At 42.2% G+C, this 18,549-nt stretch overlaps 1 protein-coding gene across 1 annotated transcript; it reads right to left on the minus strand.

Annotated features, from left to right (window-relative positions):
• Positions 1 to 56: 56 nt before the first annotated feature.
• Positions 57 to 18,178, minus strand: LOC132263823 (microtubule-associated protein futsch-like; the record flags this gene model as incomplete). The annotated part of the gene is made up of 12 exons (XM_059763816.1): positions 18,119 to 18,178; positions 16,805 to 17,009; positions 13,417 to 13,576; positions 10,591 to 11,465; positions 9,140 to 9,943; positions 8,977 to 9,075; positions 2,710 to 5,987; positions 2,293 to 2,661; positions 2,091 to 2,244; positions 1,482 to 2,022; positions 686 to 1,361; positions 57 to 615 (listed from the first exon to the last, which is right to left on the minus strand). Coding segments are annotated over exons 1-12 (7,780 nt in total), but the record flags the coding sequence as incomplete, so codon positions are not given.
• Between the last annotated feature and the right edge of the window lie 371 nt (positions 18,179 to 18,549).

An 18,549-nucleotide genomic window follows, 5' to 3' on the forward strand; every position in this document is an offset into this window, starting at 1 on the left:
TTCTTTTGTCGGTTCCGAAATGGGCTCAGGCTCTTTCGGAGCTTCGTCCTTCGAACTGGCAACGGACTCTGGCCTGGAGATTTCCTTCGGAGACTCCTTGCCAACTTCCTTGACCTCTTCTTTCAGCTCGGCGGATGATTGTGGCCGAGAGGGCTCCTTGGAAGTTGGCTCGACCTTAAGAATCTCATCCTTGGCGACTTCTTGGATCTTCTGCTCAACAATTTCAACTTGTTTAACGATCTCTGTCTTCTCAGTGACAATCTTCTCTAATTCAGGAGACAATTTGGATTCTTTCGGGCTCTCCTTGACACTGGCGACGGATTCTGGCCGGGAGATTTCTTTTGTCGGTTCCGAAATGGGCTCAGGCTCTTTCGGAGCTTCGTCCTTCGAACTGGCAGGACTCGCGGAGATTCTTGTCGTCCGAAATGGGCTCAGGCTCTTCGGAGCTTCGTCCTTCGAACTGGCAACGGACTCTGGCCTGGAGATTTCCTTCGGAGACTCCTTGCCAACTTCCTTGACCTCTTCTTTCAGCTCGGCGGATGATTGTGGCCGAGAGGGCTCCTTGGAAGTTGGCTCGACCTTAAGAATCTCATCCTTGGCGACTTCTTGGATCTTCTGCGCAACAATTTCAACTTGTTTAACGATCTCTGTCTTCTCAGTGACAATCTTCTCCAGCTCAGGAGACAATTGGATCTTTCGGGGTCTCCTTGACACTGGCGACGGATTCTGGCCGGGAGATTTCTTTTGTCGGTTCCGAAATGGGCTCAGGCTCTTTCGGAGCTTCGTCCTTCGAACTGGCGACGGACTCTGGCCGGGAGATTTCTTTTGTCGGTTCCGAAATGGGCTCAGGCTCTTTCGGAGCTTCGTCCTTCGAACTGGCAACGGACTCTGGCCTGGAGATTTCCTTCGGAGACTCCTTGCCAACTTCCTTGACCTCTTCTTTCAGCTCGGCGGATGATTGTGGCCGAGAGGGCTCCTTGGAAGTTGGCTCGACCTTAAGAATCTCATCCTTGGCGACTTCTTGGATCTTCTGCTCAACAATTTCAACTTGTTTAACGATCTCTGTCTTCTCAGTGACAATCTTCTCCAGCTCAGGAGACAATTTGGATTCTTTCGGGCTCTCCTTGACACTGGCGACGGATTCTGGCCGGGAGATTTCTTTTGTCGGTTCCGAAATGGGCTCAGGCTCTTTCGGAGCTTCGTCCTTCGAACTGGCACGGACTCTGGCCGAGATTCTTTGCTCCGAAATGGCGCCTGAGTTCTCTCGAATGCAACGGATGCTGGAGATTTCCTTCGGAGACTCCTTGCCAACTTCCTTGACTCTTCTTTCAGCTCGGCGGATGATTGTGCCGAGAGGGCTCCTGGAAGTTGGCTCGACCTTAGAATCTCATCCTTGGCGACTTCTTGGATCTTCTGCGCAACAATTTCAACTTGTTAACGATCTCTGTCTTCTCAGTGACAATCTTCTCCAGCTCGAAGACAATTTGGATTCTTTCGGGGTCTCCTTGACACTGGCGACGGATTCTGGCCGGGAGATTTCTTTTGTCGGTTCCGAAATGGGCTCAGGCTCTTTCGGAGCTTCGTCCTTCGAACTGGCGACGGACTCTGGCCGGGAGATTTCTTTTGTCGGTTCCGAAATGGGCTCAGGCTCTTTCGGAGCTTCGTCCTTCGAACTGGCAACGGACTCTGGCCTGGAGATTTCCTTCGGAGACTCCTTGCCAACTTCCTTGACCTCTTCTTTCAGCTCGGCGGATGATTGTGGCCGAGAGGGCTCCTTGGAAGTTGGCTCGACCTTAAGAATCTCATCCTTGGCGACTTCTTGGATCTTCTGCTCAACAATTTCAACTTGTTTAACGATCTCTGTCTTCTCAGTGACAATCTTCTCTAATTCAGGAGACAATTTGGATTCTTTCGGGCTCTCCTTGACACTGGCGACGGATTCTGGCCGGGAGATTTCTTTTGTCGGTTCCGAAATGGGCTCAGGCTCTTTCGGAGCTTCGTCCTTCGAACTGGCGACGGACTCTGGCCGGAGATTTCTTTTGTCGGTTCCGAAATGGGCTCAGGCTCTTTCGGAGCTTCGTCCTTCGAACTGGCAACGGACTCTGGCCTGGAGATTTCCTTCGGAGACTCCTTGCCAACTTCCTTGACCTCTTCTTTCAGCTCGGCGGATGATTGTGGCCGAGAGGGCTCCTTGGAAGTTGGCTCGACCTTAAGAATCTCATCCTTGGCGACTTCTTGGATCTTCTGCGCAACAATTTCAACTTGTTTAACGATCTCTGTCTTCTCAGTGACAATCTTCTCCAGCTCAGGAGACAATTTGGATTCTTTCGGGCTCTCCTTGACACTGGCGACGGATTCTGGCCGGGAGATTTCTTTTGTCGGTTCCGAAATGGGCTCAGGCTCTTTCGGAGCTTCGTCCTTCGAACTGGCGACGGACTCTGGCCGGGAGATTTCTTTTGTCGGTTCCGAAATGGGCTCAGGCTCTTTCGGAGCTTCGTCCTTCGAACTGGCAACGGACTCTGGCCTGGAGATTTCCTTCGGAGACTCCTTGCCAACTTCCTTGACTTCTTCTTTCAGCTCGGCGGATGATTGTGGCCGAGAGGGCTCCTTGGAAGTTGGCTCGACCTTAAGAATCTCATCCTTGGCGACTTCTTGGATCTTCTGCGCAACAATTTCAACTTGTTTAACGATCTCTGTCTTCTCAGTGACAATCTTCTCCAGCTCAGGAGACAATTTGGATTCTTTCGGGGTCTCCTTGACACTGGCGACGGATTCTGGCCGGGAGATTTCTTTTGTCGGTTCCGAAATGGGCTCAGGCTCTTTCGGAGCTTCGTCCTTCGAACTGGCGACGGACTCTGGCCGGGAGATTTCTTTTGTCGGTTCCGAAATGGGCTCAGGCTCTTTCGGAGCTTCGTCCTTCGAACTGGCAACGGACTCTGGCCTGGAGATTTCCTTCGGAGACTCCTTGCCAACTTCCTTGACCTCTTCTTTCAGCTCGGCGGATGATTGTGGCCGAGAGGGCTCCTTGGAAGTTGGCTCGACCTTAAGAATCTCATCCTTGGCGACTTCTTGGATCTTCTGCGCAACAATTTCAACTTGTTTAACGATCTCTGTCTTCTCAGTGACAATCTTCTCTAGTTCAGGAGACAGCTTGGTTTCTTTCGGGCTCTCCTTGACACTGGCGACGGATTCTGGCCGGGAGATTTCTTTTGTCGGTTCCGAAATGGGCTCAGGCTCTTTCGGAGCTTCGTCCTTCGAACTGGCAACGGACTCTGGCCTGGAGATTTCCTTCGGAGACTCCTTGCCAACTTTCTTGACCTCTTCTTTCAGCTCGGCGGATGATTGTGGCCGAGAGGGCTCCTTGGAAGTTGGCTCGACCTTAAGAATCTCATCCTTGGCGACTTCTTGGATCTTCTGCGCAACAATTTCAACTTGTTTAACGATCTCTGTCTTCTCTAGGTCAGGGGCTTCGTTTGAGCTTGTGGTTTGAACTAGCGAAGAAATTTTGGGAGATGCGTCGCTGGATTTAGGTTTATCGTCAACTGTTTCTTTCTCTAATGCTTTTTCTTCAAAATCATGTTCTTCTTTCGGTATTATCATTGTTGTTTTAATATCATCTGATTGTTTTATATCCTTGTATGTTGTAACTTCTTGTTCTGTTGTTTTTTCCGTTATTTTTGTTAAGTCGATATCAAATATATCTTCTTTAAATTCGGATCTTTTTTCTTCGTACGCATGTGTGCATAGATTTTCTACTTCTGCTTGCCTTTGAAGAGGTGTTTCGGTCCCTTCTGGCTGATTGCCAGTAAGATCCCCAGCTAAAGTGGCAGTTTCTGAAGTTAACTCTTTGACTGTTGTCGCTGTGGTTTTAATTGTCTGCTGATTTGCAACTGACTCAGTATGTTTGGTCTTTTCTGTAATTTCTGATTTCTCTATTTGAGAAAAGATTTTTTGCGCTGGTGTGTGATCAGTTGTTTCCGTGACTTTAGTCTGAACTTTCTCCAGAGTATGAACTTTTTCCATTTCATCTCGTGCCTCACAAGACTCCGTCTTTGTCACAATATTTTGAAAATCAACCACAGCAAGTGTGTTAGAGGCGAATTCAATGGTTTTAAATGTGGAGTGAGTATCAATTTTGGAGGACTTCCGTTCGGATTTATTCTCTTTCGTGTCTTGGACAGATTCGGAGAAATAGACATGTTTCTTAGTATCGGACTTTGTGGGATCTTCAAGTTTTTCTATCTCGTCCACGTCTTCGTCAGTGTCAGTCAATTGGGAAATCGTCTTCTTTGTCAATTTCACTTCGCAAACAGGCTCATGAATCTCTTGAAGATTTTGCGCTACTGCGTCAATTTCATCGAATTTTTGCTTATTCTCCAGAGCGTAAATGAGTTTGGAAATGCGACGTTGATCGTCTTGTTCGGATTCTTTTTGCTCTCCATCAGTTGTGTCTGAGGGCTTGATAATCTGTTCCTCAAGATCCCCGAGGATTGTGGCTTCGGACACCTTTTCCCGAGGGACTTTAGTGCTCCTAGTGGAGCGCTTCAAGGGACTTCTAGGATCGGAAGTCGTACGACTTGTGGACTCGTCAGCGATTCTCTTCTCAATTTGCATGATCATTTCGTGGATTGGCGGAATGGGTTCTTCAGACACCGCGGACTCGTCCTCATTGCTTGAGTCGGTCCTCTCGTCTGATGATACGGGTTTCTGCGGAGGCTCTTTGGACTCCTTGGGAAGGGTCACAGATTTCTTTTTGGGGGACGACGATTGAGAGAGGGAGGATTTGAGGACACTCTCTTCGAGCATCTTTACTTTGGCCTTCACGTCGCCTGAACCTCGACGTGTCATGAGGATATCTTCCTCCTTGAGCTTGGACAAATCTTGTCTGAGGCTCGTGTTGGCGTCGAGTGGACTCGAGGAGGCGTCTTTGAGGACGACCTGGTCCGTGAGCGTTCCCGCCTCGGAAGTGTCCACAGCGGAACTCGAGGCGTCGAACTCAACTGGACTTGTGGCCATGTTCGAGAAGTGAATGTCCTCCTCGGCGGCCATCTGGAAGCCTATATTGACCAGGTCTTGGTCATCAGGCTGGATTGGACTGAGACCAGCGTCTGTGAGCTCCAGCTCCTCCACTTCCACATCCAGCGCGGTGTCTGTGATCAGGGCCAAGCGGCCCTTCTCATTCGCATTATCTGACGTGGCCTGGATGCCAGGACTTGTGGCGGTCTCAGTGAAGGTGCCACGCGTGAGGGAGATCCCGGTATCGGTAATGTGATGCGAGTAGCTGTGCTCAGTGGCTGGCGATTCGCTGTTGGAGTCGAAGCTCCCGTAAAGGTGAATGCTCTTCTTGTTAGAGAACACCACCGACTCCTCGCGCTTCTTGCCATCGCGTCCGAACGTTTCCTCGGACTCGAATACCTTCTCCTTGCGCTGCTTCCTGGGCGTGTCGCGCTCTCCAGCACTGCTGCTTGTGCTGGTGCTGTGAGTCGTGGTCACGCTGATCTTCGACTGGCTGCTGATGGAGATCTCTACGTCTTGAGTGCCGTACAGCGTCAGGCGACTCTCGCTGATAGCAGAAGCGTCGCTGGTCTTCAGCTCCTTGCGGCCAATGACCAGCTTCAGCGAGGGCGAATCCGTGCGGCCGGATCGCGGGGCCTCGGGAGACTCCACCAGATTCGTGATGGGCGACGTGCCAATGCTGGTCGTTTGAGAGTCTCCGGCCGTCTCCTCGAAGCGCAGGTTAAACTGCGCCTTCTGCTGCGATCGCCTGCGCTGGTTGTCACTCGAGGAGGGTGCAGTGATGTCTGATGGGGTGGCACGCTTGTCATCCACCTCGGATGATTGCATGCTGAGTGCGTCGAAGTCCTCAGCGGAGGCCCAGTAAACGGCCTTGCGCTTCGTGACGGGGTCGAGACTGCCAAAGTGATCCTCGCGGAACATTTCAGTGTCCACCGACGCGTCATCTTGCACAGATGAGGTCGTTGTATCATCTGAGACAAGGGTTCAACAACAGATTTGGGGGCGAGATTCACCCGGCAAAATTGGACAGACAAAGAGGACACGATCAATGGGGATTGTTACATTTTAGCAAGCATCCATGAGGTTGAATCAGATGGAGCGTGCAGCGTGTAACAGGTACAATAAATATAAGTTAGATAAGACAGAGAAAGGGGAGTAAAGGTGAGAGAATCATTGATAAACAAATGCTGATGATGGTCGATTTGTGGGGGATCCTAAGTCATTTTGGGGTATTTTGGAGCGCTACACAGATAAATAGATTAACTGCATGGTTGATAAACATTCACCAACATCGATAAGCAAATTATTGCCACCACCATTTTTGGAGTATTTGATTCTCTTGCTCATCATCTCACCGTGTCCGATAGCTTTTGTTTAAATTTTGCACCATCTTTTTATGCCTCTTCCCGCAATAATATAAGGTATGATGTCGTGGATGACTAATCGCTTCAAAAAGAAATAAACAGCTCTTATATTGCTTGTCGCTAAAATGTGGAGCCAAAAAGCGTCTTGTGTTCCAACATAACCGACTAAAACGATCTAGAAAAGCTGTCTTCCTTGATCCTTGAATCGTCCATGAGACATAATCGGGCAAATCAGCGCGAGATACCATTAGATGTTGTAAATATTAAGTCTAGGTCAATGAGAAGGAAGTGAAAGATTTGCAAAGGAATGCCGAAAAGAAGGAACAGAAAATGTGTTGATCACTTATGGAAAAAATGTTTGCAAATGTCTTCACATCATTTAGCAACAAAAGGTGAAAAGAAAACTGAGAGTCTTGTGCGAAAGAGACTTTATTTGAGTGTACACAGTCTTGAGAAAGATTCTTTTGCCACGACTTCATACTTTATATTATGATCATAGCTCAAGTTTACTTGCCAAATTTGGAATAAAACTCTTCGGTTGCCGTGTCATTGCTAATCAAATACCTTCCATTCCAGGTAGATAAAAGCCATAGTATGAGAAAAGAAAGCTCCATATGAAGATTCATAAACATTCTCTAAAGATAAAGCACAGTATGAAGAAATGGAATGAAAGTTTCGTATCAATTCATGTCCTTTATCATTGCAAATTAATGCATCGTCAATTTCTTTTATCGAATTGCTGTGAAGGAATTTGGAAAAAGAGCAAATAGTTCCATGATAGAGGACCAAAAGTGATGAATTTATGGGCCAATTTCACTCTCACACGCGGAGAAAAGTCTCCAATTCTTCCCACCTAAAATCCTTTATACATTCATGTTCAAGAAAACAAACATAAAAGTTGGCAAAATAAAAGGGAAACTCGTTGCAATACAACAAAATATTCTTGATGATTTTTGTAATATAGAGATAGAGAGAAATACTTTTGATATATAATTGCAATAGTTAACACATAAAGTACGATGGGAAGGTGTATTTATAATAAATTTACACACAGCACCAAAGGTTTCAGAAATTTTGATTCAGCAGCCAAAAGAGATAATTTATCGTGATTTTTTTTGTTTTCACTTCATTATAAATACATTTCTCTGCATTGAACAGAAAGAATAACTATATATTTCAGATAAAACTAAACGAAATTATGTCTTTTATATTAAGAATAAAGTCATTATCACACAGGCAAACGTTCGTTTTTTGTGTGTTGTTTGTGTGTGAATTCTTGCATTTTCGCCACTTTTTCAGTACACTCAAATACGCGCAATTGAGCAAAACCGCTTTGCAAACTCTGTATTTTGTCGATAAATGATCAACAGACACGAATTGCCAAAGATTTATCATATTTACTTCATTTTTCTTAAACTGAGAATAAAACTTAAAACTTCTATTTTGTTGTAATAAAAAAGAAAAGAGAGAATTTGTCGTCTGTAGAATCTTCTTAATCACTTCAACTTACCGTATATTTGCAACAAATATATGTTCTAATACTGAGTTGAACTCTTAATCAGTTAAGTTTTTGCGTATAAAGATTATGTTACTAGAGATTAGTATAAATTTACAGATAATTAGAGAGAGAAAATAATGAATGAAAAAAAGGTTGAAAAACTCTTTGTAAATATATAGTATTTTTCAAGTTTATATGTATTTAAAAGTAGTAGTAATTATTGTTATTTTGATTAAAAGAAGGTTAGTTAGTATATTACACAAAGAACACACAATACACAATGCTCTAAAGAAGTTTCAAACCACAACTAACAGAATGAGCATGAATTGATGGTGAAATGGGGCGTTTTTTGAGCTTTTCCAATGGATTACACACTTCTCGTGATTGATAATGCAATTAGCCGTGAGCGAAACCTTAGAATGCTCCTCAAGCAGTGCGAACTTCGAGGTCGCAGACTTCTCTTGGCGCTCAGGGAATTTTCTCGCTGGAATTCGCGCATCTCACAAATTATGCCTCTCGGCAGCGACATTTCATAAGCAGTCCATTTAAGCTTGGGCCGAAAGCAAGCTCACTGAATTGCGATTTGGATGCATGCAACTGAGTATGCTCGATTTCCTCCAAGAGTTAAATGGATTCCTCAGAAAAACCCTTAGTGGAATTTATCGATTGTTGACAAAATGGTTTTACTTTCACACCAGCGAAAGTGGGTCAAATTGCAGAGAATGAGTCAAGAAAATTCCCTGCAGAAGCAAAAAATGGCACAGCGTGATTCAATTCAAGCTTCAAAGCTACATTTTACAGAAAAAAAGTTACTCAAAAGAACAGATTTAATATACAAATTAAAGAATATATGCAAGATTTATTTACAAACTCTACATCAGAGGTAGTGGAATCACTGAAACCTTGAGTGATCATTAAATAACTCAAAAATGTTACATGATCTTCCATTAAATACAGAAAGAACGAGAAAAATACCGAATAGCTGAATGAGGAATGAGAGTTTGGGTAAATCGTTAAAGTTGTCTGTATTATTCGAGGGAGGATTTCAGGGGATTCGAGTCCTCAACTCGTATTTGCAGGGGCGCTGGCGTCACTTACCTTGGAATTGAATCCCACGGCGATCCTCGAGAGGATCACGCTGGAATTGAAGCTCCGGCGTTGGTGGAGGCGTTTGCGACAATGTGATATCATTTGCAGCTTTAAAAAGTGAGGGAAGAGAGGCTGTAAGAGAATTGCACGCCATCCCACGATGCCAACTCACCTCTTTCTATGCAAACTTCCTCAGTGACGATCTTCGTGCCGTGATCGCGACGCTTAATCGCATCCACCGTTTCCGCGGCATCGCCAATGAGGTCATCGACAAAGCGTGACGACGTCTCGATTTTTTCGGCGAGCTGAGGCTCGACAAAGGTGGTCTTCCGGGGGACACTGGCCTCCTTCTCCAGCTCCTCGCGCCGCAGCTTGTCTTGCAGGCTGTCCGTGGCAGTGAATGTGACAATCTGAGGCTCCTCATCCACGATCGTGGTTGTCTTAGTGGTCGTGATGCACGTCGTGATCACATCACCATCCCTGTCGGTGACTGTTTTCTCCGTCACCTTGCTATCAATGTGGATCTTGCTGTCTACCAACTCCTCAAAGTCTTCCTCGACACTCTTCCCTGTGCTCTTGAACTTATCCTTGAGCTCCCTATCGAACTCCGTCTTGTCCAAGTCACTGCCCTCCTTCAGATTGCCACTCTTCAGCTTCAGCACGGGCTCTGGCAGCGCCACGGGCTTTATGACATTCTCAACTGGCGTCTGGGCCAGGATCTCCTCCTCGTGGCGCGCCTTCTTGTCCTCGATCAAGCTGTGCCGCTTTATTGTCGTGATCTCCTCCACGATCTCCTTCTTCTGCGTCGACGCCGGGATTTGGCGCTCCACCGAGAGCCGCTTCTCAATCTGTTGCCGCCTCTCGGCCACAGACCGCTTCACCACCTCGTCCTCCTCGGACTCCTCGTCCTCAATAATCTTCTCCTCGGCGGAATACTTCATTTCCTCCCGCTCGTGGAGCTGCTTCAAGCGATTATCTACAAATGGAGAAAAATGCCAGGACTAGTGATGGACAATTTAAGCTACATTTTTATTGCTCTCAAACATTTTCCACGGTTACAATGCTCTTGTACAGTGTTCTGTTGCATTTTTGTCAGTTCAAATGTTACAATGCAGGGAAGCTGGGGATTGTGTGACAATAGGCAAAAGAAACTAAGCACAGTCTAACTAACATCAATGTCCAATGATTTGTGCTCTTCATCTGCAGTTTTTTTTGTATGTGTAGAGTGTCTCTATCGTCCAGATTTATATTTTTTGCTTGCGTTTCTAAAATAAAATACTTATAAACAAGCTCAACACAATAAGCCTTAGGGAAAAGAAAAAAAAAACATTAAACAAAATAAAGAAATAAAACGCATAATACTTAAATCGTCATGTTTCTCTCTATTTTTAATGATCTGTGGTTGGGTAATTTCTCCATCTCGTGAGATGTTTTCTGTATGATTAGATTGTGTGTCTGTGCATGATTCATCCTTTATTGTTGCAATTTGTATATATGTAAGCTAGACATAGAACAGAAAAGAAATCACATAAAATAAAAATAAAAACACATCGACAGGACTTTTACAGCGTTTGGATGCGATCTTGACAGCTCAATGTTATTTCCAAATCTTCACCCACTCACCTTCAGTTTGCACCAGTTCCTCAATGGATTCCGAGTCCTTCATGAGATCCGACTCCTCATACGGACTCCCATCGAGACTTATGTGCCGCCGCGAGACGTGATCTTGCCTATTCGCCTCAATATAATTGCTCCTCATGCACCGCTTCACGATATCATCGCGCTGAATAGCCTTCAGGCCATTCTCCAGGATGTTCCGATCATTATTCCTCCGCATCAAGTACAGTCTCAGCATGGCCTGCGCCTGCTGAGCCGTGCTGTTGGGATGCTGCTCCACAATCTCCTCCACCTCCACTTCGGACACACCAATCTCCGGCGCCAGTTTCAACCAATCCTCGCCCAGGAGGTTCGACATGTCCACCACGCGCAAGTCGCCCAAGTACGTGCCGCCGTCCGGCATCAGGCGCTTGTACACCTCGCTCGAGTCGATGCCGTCCTCCTGCGACGTCACGAAGTCCGGCATGATGTCCTCGGGCAGCACGATGTTGAGGATGCAGATGGGCTGCTGCGGAGGCTCGCCCTTGGCCACCTTCGGCTCGCGCATGAACAGCGCTCGACCCACCGTATCAGCGTGCTGATCTTTCACGCGCACCGAGAACGGCAGGCGATTCTCACGGAAGGCTTTGAAGGGCAACTGCAGCTGCTCGCCACTCTTCGTCACCGGCACCAGATTACCCGCCATCTCAATGTACTGCGCCTTGCCCTCCAGCACCTCCACGTCCCTGCTCTTCGCCACCTCCGTGAAGTACTCCTGGTGCTCCAGCGTCTTGTCCTCCTTGTCGTCCGTCATGCAGAACACCCGCAGGCGCGCTTCCAGTGGATCCACTCGCTTCGCGAACACCACGAACTTGGCCATGAAGGGCACGTGAATCGCCTCTCTGCCAGAGAATTAAGGATTGAATTACAATTAAGCACACAGTTTACAACCGTTTAACATTGGGAACTCTTTAAGAAATAGTCTAAAAAAAAAACAATTAATATTGGGTCAGAAATGAATTGTGGAAGAAAGTCATTAGCATAATTTATGACCTAGACCTGTCGCCTGATCAGGTAGAAAGGGTAAAAATTTTATGACTCTCAGGAGTATAAAAGCAAGTCGTTCGGCAAGAACGATTCATTCCATCCCAGAACTTCACAGAGGACAGACATATTGAGACGCTGCAGCTACGGTTCTTCAGCATTGCATGAATTTTTATAAGTCTGCGATAGTCTTCGGGATTCAGAACTCAGTTGATGTGCTATAAGAAAACAACACTGGGCTCGGTGTTCCGAAGTTTGCGCAGAAGGACACCATTCAGTGTTTCAGTGGAAAAACCATAGATATCTTGCGATCGCTCTCGGGGAACTCATTTCAGTTTGTGTAATATTCGAGCACACCTGGGATGATTGTTTCTCGAAAGCTGTCCCGGACAACAGCAAACAACCTTACATTCTGCGATCGCTCTCGGGGAACTCACTTCAGTTTATGATGAAGATTGACCATAAATGACTTGAGGTTTTCGCCAGCTGTCCAGAGACACAGCAATGAATCAATTTTTATTATAAATCTGCGATCGTCTTCGGGATTCAGAACTCAGTTGATGTGCTATGAGGAAACATCACTGGATTCGGTGTTCCGAAGATTGCGCAGAAGGACAACATAATAAAGTGTTTCAGTGGAAAACCCCTAGATATCCTGCGATCGCTCTCGGGGAACTCATTCCAGCTTGTGTGGTTATGGATCACACTGAGATGATGTTCATCCGAAAGCTGTCCAGAGACCCGCCAATGAATCAATATAAAGATCTGTTGATCGTCTTCGGGATTCAGAACTCAGTTGATGTGCTATAAGAAAACAACACTGGGCTCGGTGTTCCGAAGGTTGCGCAGAAGGACATCATAAGAAAGTGTTCCAGTGCCTAAAAAGCTAGACATTCTGCGATCGCTCTCGGGGAACTCATTCCAGTTGGTGTAGTTTTAGAACACTTACTGGGAAGAGTGTTTCTCGAAAGCTGTCCCAGACAACAACGAGAGACAAATTGGAAGTGCCTTCGGAATATTCAGTTCAGGCAATGTGAGATTGCAATGCATGACTGGAATGGATGTTTCGAAAGTTCTACAACCCAGCTTCATTTGATATAAGACTTTTGTAAATTGTTGTCTGCTGCCACAACTTCATGACATTTTGCCATCGCTTTCGAGGGACTCATTTTAGTAAGATTTCAGACATATTTAGAAATTACTAGGTGGAGTCCTTTGAAAGTTATGTAAGAACACAACAGCGAAACATTCTGCGATCACTCTCGAGAGATCCACTTCAGTGAATGTAAAATTAACAATACAACACTGGAGTTTGGTCTTTCTCGAAAGTTATTCAGAACATCAACTAATTGTCTTCCTTGCTATTGTTATTGCTTTTTCGATCGTTTCCGAAATACTCAATTTAGTTGGTGTTTGTTTGTGAGATTCATCAGTAGATTGGGTGTATCGCAAGCTGTTGTGAAGCACAGCCATTTTTTACACAACAGAGTGAGTTTTCAGGAGACTCAGCGCAGTTAATGTTGAATTGACATCATTACTGTGAGGAGTGTTCTGCAAATTTGATCTGATGCACAACACTTTATACGCAATAATTCATTGCAGACTGTTCAAATAAAAAGCAGGTGATCTGTTCGGTGTGCTCTTCCCCAGCGTTGTTGATTACTTATCATCGCTGGGTTGAGCACGCCTAATGGCAATCCTATTCTTCAGAACGATTCAGACTATTCTAACCAATTGCTTTGCTGATCATCTTATAAGACACTTTCATGGCTGGGCTTTGTCTGGTAAAATTGCGTGTGCAATTCCTACCTGTAGAGCTCTGTGGCCATTTTTGTGGCGTCAGCTATGTTGCGGCAATCCATGAGCCAGAAGCGCGCGGACACAGTCGTGGTGAAGGACACGCAGTCGTTGACGAACGTGAGCGGCGTCGATCCGGTGACGTCCTCCCACTGAGCTCGCGATGGTCCACCTGCTCGAGATTCCACGCCAGAAAGAGAGAAAGGAGAGAAGAATAATTTCCTCAGTATCCAAGCGTGACTCGCAAGAGGCAAGATAGAAGAAATACAATGAGAAATATATGGAAAGAAAATGTCTCTTCTTGGACACTTTTTGAGGTTGTCATATGTCAAAAGCACAACTAAAAAGATGGCTAATTTGAAGGAAAAGTAAAGAGATTACTAAGAAATATGCTAGCTGATTGAGAAGATGCATTCCGTATTTGAAACTATGTTTCTCTTCAATCTCGCTCACTAAAGATCAAAATTATATCGCCAAAACGGAAGAAAGAACATAAAAACTCTGATTATATATTTAACATGTTGAAGTCAATCAAGAAATAATATATTTTCGAATGTGTTCATTTCAATGAAACCATTACTATCAACCTTTAAAGTCTACTGTAAAAAAGATAAAAGCATGCGGCTGTGACACTTTATCACTTAACAAATTAGCCATTAAGAAACTGAATATTTGCTCGTCTTTTCATCCTTAATCACTCTTCTGCAAGTTGTTGGAAAATTTCGAAAACTTTCATCTTCATCAAGTCCGAATGACTCTGCTTGAAATTCTACTTTCAGCCACGGACATTGACAGAAAGGGCGTGACACAGAAACAATTACTGAATGATTGAAGAGTTCAACAGTTAAAAGAAGATTACAAACGATATAACAATGAATGAATGAGAAATTCACGAGGAAATGATAAAGGAGGAAAAGAAAAATAGCTCGTCTCTGGAAATCCAACTTTGACGCTTTCCAGACCAAGACTTCTCGAGGTTTTCAGAGCCGAAAAGCGGATTTCCATGACATTATTGGTTTACATCTATATACACATAATCACTAGAATAGAAATACAACAGATGAAAATGTGATGGTCTTTAGCAACGGTTTCAGAAAAGTTCCCTTATGGGCAACTAACTTGTATTAATTTGCTTAATTTCCAGACAAAAAAAAACTTGTATTTAGTAATTTTGTTTATCGTTCTTTGTTAAAATGTGCCGATTCCAGAAATTTCTTAATTTTTTCACTAGTTAGAGAACAGAATAGTAAAAATTTAGCAAGTTTGATTATTTCTTGTCTCTGAGATTTGCTTTATTTAGAATCTTTTCTCTTTTTTTTAGTAAATTGTCGTACAAGAATAAAGATAATGTGATTGTGTAGTAGAATCAATATAAATTTGTAAGAGATCAGAAAAATGCTTGTGTGTCTTATTTAAATTTCTTTTTTTTAGTATTTGGTAAAAGAAAGATAAATCATAAATTTAAAAGATAAATCCTCTATATACGTTACTTGTAATAAAAAAAATTGAAAACTCTTTCCGTAGAATTTTTCGTACAGTTTTTCACTTGGCCAATCTTTATTCTCTTTATTTTATACACAGATTTAAATTTTTGTCATTTGAGGAAGAGAACAACCAATGCATTCCAGCTAATTGACAATGATGTTACCATTCGATAAATTATAGTTAGAGAATAGGTTTAAAAAAAGGGAAAAGAAAAATTAACAAATTTAAAATTTAGAATCGGTTCATTTTTATGTCTTCTGTCCTTCTTGGCAACCATCCAATTTAATTTATTGTTAGTAACGTATATATTTTATTATTTCTCAAATAAAATTGATGTAAAAGAAATATTTTGCAAACAATTTCTCGTGAACGCATAATTAGGAAAAATTGATTTTCTCTGCTCTTCAAACTAAGAGTTCTTGAACGACAAAAAATAGATATTGAAACTCATTGAGAAGTAAAAATCAACAAATCAAATTGTGAGAAGTCAACCAAATCAACACTCTTTTAGCTGTTCCGTAGAAAGAAAAAACTCAAATTACTTGTGATAGAAATTATCGTATCATTATTTTTTTTCGATTAATTAGTTTCTCAACAAGAGAGAATAAATCAAAAAATATAAATTATGCGAACAGTATAAAAAGGAATTAAGTTAATAATTGATTAATATACATTAGGTTGCCCAAGCTGGTATTGTTAGTTACCTTTTAGAGATCTTTTCCGAAACACACCTTGATGTAGAGTGGAATGCGTGCATACAGGCGTTTTCGCATTAGTACGAAAAATTATACACAGAGAGATTCTAAGTTGTTTCAAAAAGAAAATGATTCTTCAATTGACAAACCAAAAATATTAAATGAAACTAAGGTGAGAATGTTTCATTTTCTAATCATTTTTCTTTTTCTCTTCACTTTTTGTGGTTCTTTTGGATGAAAAAATTTGCAATTTCGTAAAAAAAACAATCATTGATATTAGTAATACCAATTCAAAAACAACCACAATTCACAATAAAATCCTAGCCAGTATATCAATTTTTTTGTATCGTTTCAGTTATTTATCCCATATTCCACTCTAAAGGTGACTAACAAAATTTCAGAGATCGATAAAAAAAATTGTGTTTGGGAACGATAATAACATTTTCGTGAAACCAGCGCCAATTTTCCTTTACTTATCCCATAAATATATTTTACAAAAAAGTTAATTTTTCTATGTTACGCTATTATAAGACTCCAAGTATTATATATTTTTCATTAACATTCATACTAAGCAGTCAAAATTATTGGAATTTCCAGAAATACCACAGTTTAGCGATGATAGTTTCAGATTAGACTTGAATTTCATTTAAAGCTGTTAAAAATTACAAGAAAAATTGACTATCGGAACAAATTACAGTAAAAAAGGCTAATTACAATACTTTCTTAAGCCACTCCCACTCTGAAGCCCCGCCCTTTTCCCCAACAGTTATTCCGCTAAACTGTAGTACAGACGAATTCCCTAAATTACATCTTCAACCAAAACTATAATAATTGTAATTACAAGTAACTTTACACTTCAATGTATGGAATAAAAAACAATGTTCTAATATAGTTTATTTTTTCGCAATAAACATCTGCTTTTCGCTACAATTTTATGAAGAAAAAAATTCTATGGGAACTTCTAAGATCAAAAATCTCTCATGTTCTGCTAAATTCTAATACGATTGTCGGTAGAGTCTGTATATAGTTGAATCAAAAGAATTTGTCTACACAAGAGAACAACATAAATGAACTGGGGAGGAAATGTTTGTGTGCGTTTCTCCCCAAGTCAACACAACACGAAGAGAGATATAAAATCAGCCCCAAGTTCAACCCTGACACAGACATAAAAGAAAGAAACGAACACAACATTGAGGACGAGAGAGAGCCACCCAACATACCTGTGATGGAGCAGAGCAGTCGCAGCGTGGGCGCGCTTCCGGAGTATTGGTTAATCATGCCTTGGCTGTGCGCCTTCGGAGCGGGCATGCTCAGCGTTATCGCCTTGTGGAACTTCCGCCGGCGCGGCTCCACCGTGACTATTGGGCTCGTGGCCACGCCGCGGCCCAGTAATTTCGCCGTTAGATCAGGATCGATGGGTTGTGCCTGAACAACACCAATGTGAGAGGTGGTGATAAAAGAGAAAAGTAAAAGATAAAATCAAAATCATAATCAAATAAAATGGCAGTGACAAAATAAAAGCGAAAGGGTGAGAAATAAGAGAGGCAGTTTTCAGGAGAAACCAAAGAAAGAACGATAGCCAAAAAAGAAGTCACGAGTGACTTATTTTACAGTCGTTACAATTTGATTTTTTCTTCTTATTATTGTTCTTTTTCTTCTTAAATTTCAGGAGTCACAGATGGAAATCTTCAAGTGTTAGTGTTTCTCAGACGTGAACTACAGAAAAATCAGCAATAAGTTTGAATTGAAAAGGAATATAAAAAAATTATTAAAAAGAAGAAAATGCAAGGAATTTTAGGACGCAGGACTACAAGGAAAATCAATAGAAGGAAAACAATAATAAATTATACTATGAAGCAAGGCTCGAATATTCTAAAAATCATTACAATGCTCTTTTCATCTCTGTAAACAATGACAAAGTCACACTTATTGGGCGCAGGCAAAGTCTTTGGCTCAATGTGCAGTTTAAATTGTTTTTGCGATAACATGAAAAACATAAATAAATTTGGGTTCAACATCCAAAGAAAAAACACAAGAAATCAACGAAACATTGTTTAAAACTTTGACGAAAAAACAGTTTTTGTTTTTCTTATTGCTTCTTCTGTTTCAGTGATAAAAGAACAATTTTGAGCTTTTCGCCCAATAAATTTAGTGACAATTTGACACAAAAAACACACTAAACTCAAATTGTGTTGAGTGACAGTGGAAATTTTGTGAAAACAAAACTCTTCTAATACTACATTTCGAACCCTGCTTACATATACAATTCATTATCATTTTCTTTCTGAGGGTTGTTTTGTCAGTTCAATAAGTAACAACATTGTTTTTCCATTTTTCAACTAAATTTATTGGGCACTCAAAATCATTCTTGGTTTTTTTTTGCTTATTATGGTTTTTTTTGTATCTGCATTCTTGTCAGTGGGTTAGATACTTTTTCTTTGCGTATTACATTCAGTAAAGTATTAGTAATGCTAGTGAGAATTAAAATTAGTTACTGTGTAATGACTAGAATCTCTAAAATTTCCATTATATACTTTCTTCTCAACTTTGAAATTTCTCGAAAAAATACTGTGTGTCACTTTCAGTAAATCCATCACCACATGATCCACACAACTCTACATAAGATACATTTTGAAGACCATGTAAAGGGTTCGAGAGTGTTAACTCACTAAATTCTAATCTTAATTAAAGGGGTTTCAAGTGACCCTTCTTCACCATGCATCTGAAGAAGGTGTCTTTGCTGAAAACTTAGTGCCAAAAGAGGTGGGAATCCACTGCAAAGTGCCCAAGTATACGCACTTTTGCAGAGATAGAAATCATATGATGTAAGATAGAAGGGAAGAGAGAGTGAAAGAAGTGTGCTAGATTAAATAAATTGTAAAAGCTTTCCATCAGGCTCTTATTTTATCCATGTCTCTTTGCTGTCTCTATTATCAATTGTAGGTGGTTGTAATTGAACTCATCT

The sequence above is a fragment of the Phlebotomus argentipes genome, unplaced genomic scaffold (assembly GCF_947086385.1).
Source record: "Phlebotomus argentipes unplaced genomic scaffold, Phlebotomus argentipes genome assembly contig_39, whole genome shotgun sequence".
Taxonomy (NCBI): domain Eukaryota; kingdom Metazoa; phylum Arthropoda; class Insecta; order Diptera; family Psychodidae; genus Phlebotomus; species Phlebotomus argentipes.